The sequence below is a fragment of the Mauremys mutica genome, unplaced genomic scaffold, assembly GCF_020497125.1.
Source record: "Mauremys mutica isolate MM-2020 ecotype Southern unplaced genomic scaffold, ASM2049712v1 Super-Scaffold_100274, whole genome shotgun sequence".
NCBI classification, from domain to species: domain Eukaryota; kingdom Metazoa; phylum Chordata; order Testudines; family Geoemydidae; genus Mauremys; species Mauremys mutica.
The window spans coordinates 268,740-276,857 of NW_025423301.1; the positions used below are offsets into that span (position 1 = coordinate 268,740).

An 8,118-nucleotide genomic window follows, 5' to 3' on the forward strand; every position below is an offset into this window, starting at 1 on the left:
ACATCAACTGGAAGAAACAGTCTAAGAAAAGGCATATTTAGTAAATTCCTTTACAAAAGTTTTCTTAGTTCAAAAAAGAGATACAGTAATATCCACGGCCAACTTTCAGAACTCATTTTCACATGAAAATATAAGTATCAAATGTAGTTGTCTCAGCATCATACTAAAGTACATACTGTACTAATTCTTACCCTGCCTGTATAACAGAGATTAACAATATATTTGTATACAAAAACATGCTCCTCAAACATTGAGGTATTACCAAACTTAGGTATGAACTTCTCCACCTCTCATAATCCAAGACATGTACAAAAGGCAAGTGTGTACATCGTGTTTACAGAAAATGCCCACAGAAGTACAAATGGTAACCCCTGAAGTTACATCTGGTAGAACATAAGCACCATTCAAAATTAGGAATCAATGTTTTTAAAGTCAACTAGGTGCCATCAGTAGCTCCAAATGCTCACAACTTTTAAAGAACATCTATAGTTCTTAAGCAATACGAGGGCAGTGCATCGTTGTTTGGCAGTCTGTTGAACTCCTTGCAAAAACATCCATGTACTCTCTACCCGGATAATACAGTTCGTCAGCTAGTTCAAGGATTGGATCGAAAGGAAAACAACATTAACATCAGAAAACACAATTTTTTTTAAAGAATCAAAAATGTGCAAAGTGGCAGTGACCGTCCAGGTCAGGTAAAAAAAAAGTTAACACGTCTCCATGTATTCTATTTCCATTAGCAACTGCTGTTTTCTGACTTGCAATTTTTCCTTTTCTAGCAATAACTTGTGTTCCTCTGCCTGAAGGGAATGGATATAATCAGTGGCTTTATTCAAGATGAGTATTTTTGCAACTTTCTCATTTTTAACCAGTTCAGGTACATGATCCCTTAACGTGAGGAAACTAGAGCGCAGATCCTTATTCCGCTGACGTTCCAGACAATTGAGGCGTAGACGTTTGCTAACCTCTGACTCTACATTTTGAGGACTTGAACTCTTAGACTCTGGTTGGATCATGGGATCTGTGACATGGGGCACCTCATGTTTTAGCTTTTCCTGCGGCAGGGCATCTTCACTTTCAATGTATGGGGAAGTGGCAGCGTAGTAATAATGCTGGTGAATCGGGGTGCAATGCTTTAGAATAATAGTCATAACAGTCTTCTTGGAGGAAGAGTGTCTTTTCTCCTCTGCCAGAACCTCAATGTCTTCCACTTCATCCTCTTCCTCATCTTTAGAAATACAAAATATAAGATAAAGAAAGTAAGTTGTTCTCGACAAAAAATATTCATACAGGACCTTGACATTTAAAAACTAGTAACATATCTGTGTGGATTCTCAGGACAAACGGCAATCCATAGGTTTTTTAGTGTTCAAGGTATGCACTAAAAGCAAAAATGCAGTAACTGAGGATAAAAATAGGTGGCATGTACTATCTACAGATAGATGGAGATAGATAGTGCATACACTCACACCCAGACACAATAAGTGGGGATCTTTGCAAAATTAATTTTAGAACCCTAAACCAGACAGTTTTCTGCACTTTCAAGCTGTACAATAGGAGGACACATGAAGGTGCAACCCAAATAAACACACTAGAGGAAACAGTATTAGAGAAAATGCCCTAATTTATACTTTAACCATCAAACTGGGGCACAGAACACACATGCGTGGGCGCGTGCACAAACACACACGCGCACACACAATGTCACAACTCTTCCCTTGCTTGATCAAAAAGGAGCCAGAAAAGTAAACAGTTGCTGGATTTGTTCTGATGCGGAATGTGAAGCTGTTCCAGCGTGAGAGTCTCAGTAAGACGGTGCTCTGGGCTACTGCCAAGAAGACAGCTCCTCTTGGGAGGAAGTGCTGCCTCACAGAAAGCTGTCCAGTCACAGCCATTAAAGAGACATTGAAACAGAAGACTTGTCATCAAGTTTAGGATGATGGTCATATGGATCCACTCATTTACATTTGAGAAACTGTGCTTAGAACTGAACGGGGCTTCTTTGCAATTACAGGTGGGTTTTCTACATGAGAGGATTTTTTTAGCATTCTGGATTTTTCTCCGTGTCTTAATCCAAAAGCCCAAAGTCAAACATTTCCCTGCTAAATTATTAGACTGCCCAGCCATTTAAAAGCCATATACAGGGGCAGGATTATTTTACACTAAAAACATTTTTCCTGTCTTGGCAATGCACTATTTGCACAAATACATTCTGCATTAGCTGCATTTTATTTGGCCACATGAATGAATTTTGAGATAAACCACACTGTAGGCTTTGGCATGGGAGAAGTTTAAAAAAAAACAACACTCAAGTTCACCCAGCATCTGTTAAGTAAAAATGTGCCCAGGATAGGATGCCCTTTAGTTATATACCACTGTCTGCTTTATCATCAGCTGCCTGCAAAAGGACCCCTTCAATTAACCCTTTCCAAAAGGCAATGCCCTATGACAAGCATACTGCCACCTACTGGCAAACCCATATACCAGCTAGAACTGTGAGGGGGTAAAACACGTGGACAGTAATGGGTTTAGTTTTTGGCTATGTGTTTGTTAATAAAGAAAAGCAAATGAGAGTGGTCTGGGATTTACAAGCTTCCCCCTCTTCCAGACTAACTTTCATGGCACCACACAGCCCTCTGACCTCTTCTGAATCTGCTGGGGGTGGACTCTCCCCCAGCCTTCCCTCTCTTCGACTGCAGGGGTTCCCATGCCCAGGGCCGGCTTTTGGCCGATTCCCCCGATTCCCAGGAATCGGGCCCTGCGGCTAAGAGGGCCCCGCGCCTAAGAAGGCCCCGCGCCTTAGGCACCTTTTTAATTTTTTTACTCACCCAGCACCCGGGGGTCCGGGTCTTCGGCGGCATTTCCAAAGCACGGGGTCCTTCGGTGCCACGGAAGACCCAGAGCAGATCCCCCCGCCGCCGAAGACCCGGACCGCCACCAGGTATTCGAATCGGGCCCCGCATAAAGCCGGCCCTGCCCATGCCCTAAGGCAGGGATAGTCTAGAGGAGAACCACAGGCCAAATCTGGACCACCAGAGGCTTTTGAAGAGACCCCAGCATCTTTGTATGTACTTGTTATTATCAATATTGTTATTTTTTATATTATTTTCTCTGGAGTCTGGACCTTAACCAAGAAACAAAATAGAATTGATGGCCCTTGCCCTAAGGGCTCACTCCACTATCATGTTCTCTACTGAACTGATTCTGCAATCGTTGTTCATCCCCAGCTCCACACCCCCTCCCCTTGCTTCAGCCGCCATTTTACTTACCCCTCCTCCCTCTCTCTGCACAAGCGCTTCCAGGCAGGGGCGGGGGATCCTCAAGAACTGAGGAATATGGCCACCCACTTTTCTTCAATCTTTTTTTTTATTGACTCACTGAGATGTAAGAAACAAAGAAAGGGGGTATGACCGAGGGCTGTGGGGTGGCTCTGGGGTGGGTGCAGGCTCTGGCTGGGGATGCAGGTTTTGCGGTGGAGCTGGGGATGAGGGGTTTGGAGTGCAGGAGGGTGCTCCGGACTGGGATCAAGGGGTTCAGGTGGGCAGGAGGGGGATCAGGGCTGGGGGTTGGGGTGTGGGAAGGGGTGCAGGCTCCAGCTGGGTGTGCAGGCTCTGGGGTGGGGCTGGGGATGAGGGGTTTGGGGTGCAGGAGGGTGCTCCAGGCTGGGATCGAGGGGTTTGGAGGGCTGAGACAGGGGGTTGGGGAGCTGGTAGAGGCTCAGGAGTGCAGGTTCCGGCAGCGCTTATCTCAAGCAGCTCTTGGAAGCAGCGGGATGTCCCTTCTCCAACTCCTATGCGGAGGCATGGCCAGACAGCTCTGCACACTGCACCGTTCACAGGCACTGCCCCTGCAGCTCCCATTGGCTGTGGCCAGGATCGAATGGGAGCTGCAGGGGCAGCACTTGGGGCGGGGGCAGCGTGCAGACAGGAGCCCCCTGGCTGCCCCTACGTGTAGGAGCCGGAGTGGGGCCATGCCACTGCTTCTGGGAGCCACGTGGAGAGGCCCCCGACCCTGCTCCCTGGATGGAACGCTGGAGCAGGGCAAGCCCCAGACCCCGCTCCTCAGGGGGATCTCGAGGGACGGATTAAAATGGCTGGCGGGCTGTATCTGGCCCGCGGGCTGTAGTTTGCCCACCCCGACCTTGGGTCATGGATTTATTTTCTTTGGTCTCCTGACCACATGGGGTGTGTGGAGGAGCTTGGGGAAAGGGAAGACTAGGGCCTGGTCTACACTACAGAGTTCAGCCGATGTAAAGCAGCTTACGTCAAACTAATCATGTCCGTGTCTCCACTACAGCCTTGCTCCCACTGATGTAAGGGCCCTACTACACCGCTATAATAACTCCACCGCCACGACAAGCGTAGGGTTTATGTCAGCGTACTTAGGGCAGCGCATGGCTTACATGGGTGTGTGGCTGTTCTTCTTTTCAAGTTCAGGGCTCCTGGGCAGCAGGGAGCTCACAGCTGCAGCCATGGAATTGACAAGAAAGGCTGGTAGGCTCCCATCCCCGCTGTGAACCCTGTGCCCAGCTCACAGCTCTTGCTGTCACCCCTGGGCAGGTGGTGGAGCTCCAGCTAGAATCCGGATACCCCAGGCTCCCGGCTTGCAGCCCAGCAGACTCCAGGCTCCAGGCTCCTAGCCGGTCTGATGCCTGGGCTCCCCACTGCCTGCAGGGAGCCCGGTTTCCACCTGGGCTCCGGGCTTTTGGCTGGAAGCCCAGCTGCGCCCAGACTCCCGGCTCCCCGCTGGGAGCCTGGCTGTCCCCCAGGGGGCTCCTCGTAGGGAGCTCCGCTCCTGGAGTCCAGGGGGACAACCAGGCTCCTAGGAGGGAGCCGAGAACCTGAGCTGTGTTGCTAGGGGAAAAGAGGCAGCACAGGAGCGGGGTCACGGTTCGGGCTCTGGCTCCCCCCCCCCCTTTTAGGGTGCTTCCATCGCTCCTGACATGCACCACTGACAGAAAGAGGGTCGTGTGGACATGAAAAACTGCAGTAATTACTGCCCTGGCTGTAAGTCAACCTAACACAGGTCAACTTCTGTGCGTAGTGTAGACATGCCCTGAGCTTAATTTTTATTACAGGAAGGACAATGTGAAGACAGAGAGAGAGAAAACTAACACCCCTTGTTCTTTCTCAATGTCGATAGCCTAAGGCAGCCTTGCAGAAGGTTCATAGTGTACTAGCCAGGCACTACATTACTCACCCACCTTACCAGGGTAACAACTAGTGCTAGTTTACCTGACCATCAAATGACACCCTCCTTAAGTGAACTGAATTTTGCAAGGCTGCCCGTAATGAATTCACTCTGCTTCCCTCAGTGCCTCTGGTTGGGGGGAGATGCATCAGAAAGGTGATGCTGCCCCCAAAAGCTGCAATTGAGGATGGGACAACCATGCACATACAAATACCTCTGGGGATATGTACACAGGCTAACAAACCTGTGATGAGTGGAGTATTTACCCGAGTCCCTGAGAGTATCACCTCCTGAGCTGCTGGTGGCACTTGTGTGGCAGCTGCTGCGCTGGGTGGCAGCTGCTGCCCCTTCTTCGATCCCACTGCTCCCACTAAAGTTCACCTGGATGCCATCCCTTCCCCATGGTGCTGGGGCTGTTGTCACTGGCTCCCTCTTGTTCATGGGGAAGGGGAACACCTCTGCAGGATCCATATACTCCAACATAGAGCTGGGGAGCTCTGCTTGGCTGTTGCTGTTGGTGGCCCCAGGGCTGGCGGTGGTGGTGGATGTGCCAGCTGTCAATGGTGCCACGGCAGCTCCCAACTGGCCCTGCAGTTTCTCATTCACTGCCCTCTGCAGCGTCTGGTGGGCAGAAAAGCCACTCCACATACAATCCTGGATCATGACGGAGCTGAGGTTGTTGCATTCCCCCAAACCTGTCTTGAATAAGTCTCCTTCATCTGTGCTCCCCCAAAGGTCGGCCTCAGCCAGCAGCAGCAGTTTAGATGGCCAGTCCAGAGGATCATGGGTTCGGAATCCCCCGAAAGCCACCCCTGCCCATGGCACTGGGTCCCCTCCTGCGGGGTTCACCTGAAGTCCTGCCCCGCTGGGAGACAGAGGAGGGGTAGGCAGCAGTTCAAACTTTTTCCAGATGTCCTCCCCTGGGGAAGCAGAGTCTGGACTGCACAAAGAAAAATCATCTTGGTCTGGATAGAAGCACGGCTGCAAATAGTCAAACTCAAGGTCTAGGTTTTTACTGAACATCTGGCATTACTGGGTTCCTCTTGCTTATTCCTTGGTTAGGCTGTTCTTTAGAGCGAGGTTTGAGTGTGTTTCCACTGGCGAGAGAGAGACTTCTCCCAAGACCTGCAAGAAAATCAGAACTAAGCAGCGATTTAAAACCGGGGGAAATGCACTTAGACATGAATCATTCTGCAATAACCAACCTCCAAATTCTAATAAAGCAAAGCCAATAATCACTGAGATACTGCAGGAATGCAGGGCGCACGGGGCAGATTTGGAGAAACACGTTTCACTCCCTTACAGCTGCTTAAACCACTCAGACAAAACAGAACCGGGCGGTGCACCCACAAAGTTGTCTGCTCTGTAAGGAAACAAAACAAGTCTGAAAGGTGCAGGGGAGATGCAATGGGGTTTCTGTGCAGCTCTGCACAGCCATTGCTAGCTCTGCAAACTGCTTCAAGCGACCGGACACACCGTAACCCAACCAATACACTGCACGCTGGGCAAAGCTCGATACCGTCATTGCTCCTGAAAGCCCTCCTGCTAACAACAGTAAGATTCCCCCTTTTTGCCATCCGCAGCCCGGTGCCAAGGGGCCGGGGGAGAAGGATGCACGAGGGGCAGACAGGAAGTTTCTCTTCTGCTCAGCAGCAGATGCGACAAGGGAACTTTGCACATTGCCACGACATGCACCAAGAACTGCTACAAACACAGGCTTGCAAGCCACCTTCCCCCGGCGGATTGTCTGCCCGGTTGCATCAGGCGTTTACAATTAGTCGAAGCCTGGGATGGGCGTTCAGTGTCTCCCTTCCCCTCCCCCAGCTAGCGCAACATGCAGGACAGTCGGGTTTGCTGGGTTTAAAACAGCTGACATTTAACCTGGGCCCGAAAGGGAAATCTCCATCAAAAATCCCTGCGCGGAAATGCAATGACACGAGCCCAGCTCAGCTGCTCCTTCCTTGCCCCGCCACTCCCACTCTTGCACCATTTTTCTATTACGCCGTTTAAACTAAATCAGTGAAAACGCTCCTGCACAACACAGCGATCTCAATGCACCAGCTTTAGAAACCTCGAGGATTTCCGTCTGATCGGTGACACACCCGGCATCCCCCCGCCCCAGCTTTGCATCTCCAGTAACACAGGGGGTCGGAGGGAGCTTATTTAATGCATTGGTTTTGCCCTCCCCACTTATGACAGCCCAGGCCCTGCAGCGTCCTCGTCTGACCTCCTCCGTGGTGCTAGCGGCGGGTGTCTCAGAAAGGGGCGGGGGAGGCAGATTATTTTTTACATTGGACACGCTCGGCGGCTTGCTGTCCAGACTGGCTTCAGCCTCCGCCGTCCGCCTGTGCTCGCGGCCAGCTCCCTGCTCGGCCGGCTGCCTTGGGAAGGAAACAAACCAAACTACAGCAAACCCACGGGTCCTACCCGGGGGGGAGAAGGCGAGAGGGCGGCTTGAGGCTGGGTCGCCCAAAGCTCCTTTGCGCTTTATTCTGTGCAAGCGGAATTAGGTCCGATTCCATTTGCGAAGCAATAATCCTGCAACAGAGAATGAAACTCCCGAGCCGGGCGCCCGGCCACCCGGGAGGCGCTTTGTAGGGAGGGTTGCGATTGCACCGCTAATGCGCCTCTTCCGTGCTTTGCGTGGGAAGCGAAGGAGGAGGGCGGATGCCTTTAGGGTCCAGCCCCTCCCTTCACCCCTTTTAAAGAGTTGTGTCGGTTCAGGGCTTTGCAGCAGATGCTAATAAGAAAAGACCTGGGCGGCGCGCTTTGCAAGGCCACCCCGGACACAAGAGAAAGTCACGATGGAGCAGGGCTCAAGCCAAGGTGTCGGATTGTCTCCGTGTTGTGCTGTGCAAATAACACTAACACGTGCCTGGTGGGGACTGGCGTGTGAGCCCCCGATCAGCCCTGCCCAGAGGCGGCAGG

General features: G+C 51.1%; 1 protein-coding gene across 1 annotated transcript; it reads right to left on the bottom strand.

Moving 5' to 3' along the window:
* Positions 1–707: 707 nt before the first annotated feature.
* LOC123360574 (N-myc proto-oncogene protein-like) lies at positions 708–7,299 on the bottom strand. Its single transcript, XM_045001225.1, has 3 exons — positions 7,291–7,299; positions 5,457–6,213; positions 708–1,228 (listed from the first exon to the last, which is right to left on the bottom strand). The coding sequence occupies exons 1-3, from the start codon at positions 7,297–7,299 to the stop codon at positions 708–710; spliced, it is 1,287 nt and encodes a 428-aa protein (XP_044857160.1).
* Between the last annotated feature and the right edge of the window lie 819 nt (positions 7,300–8,118).

What these genes read in the sequence shown, in the direction of transcription:
- LOC123360574 (XM_045001225.1), bottom strand. An exon ending in TGATACTCTCAGGGACTCGG is followed by an intron (nt 1,229 to 5,456) that starts GTAAATACTCCA and finishes GTATTTCTAAAG; the next exon opens with ATGAGGAAGAGGATGAAGTG.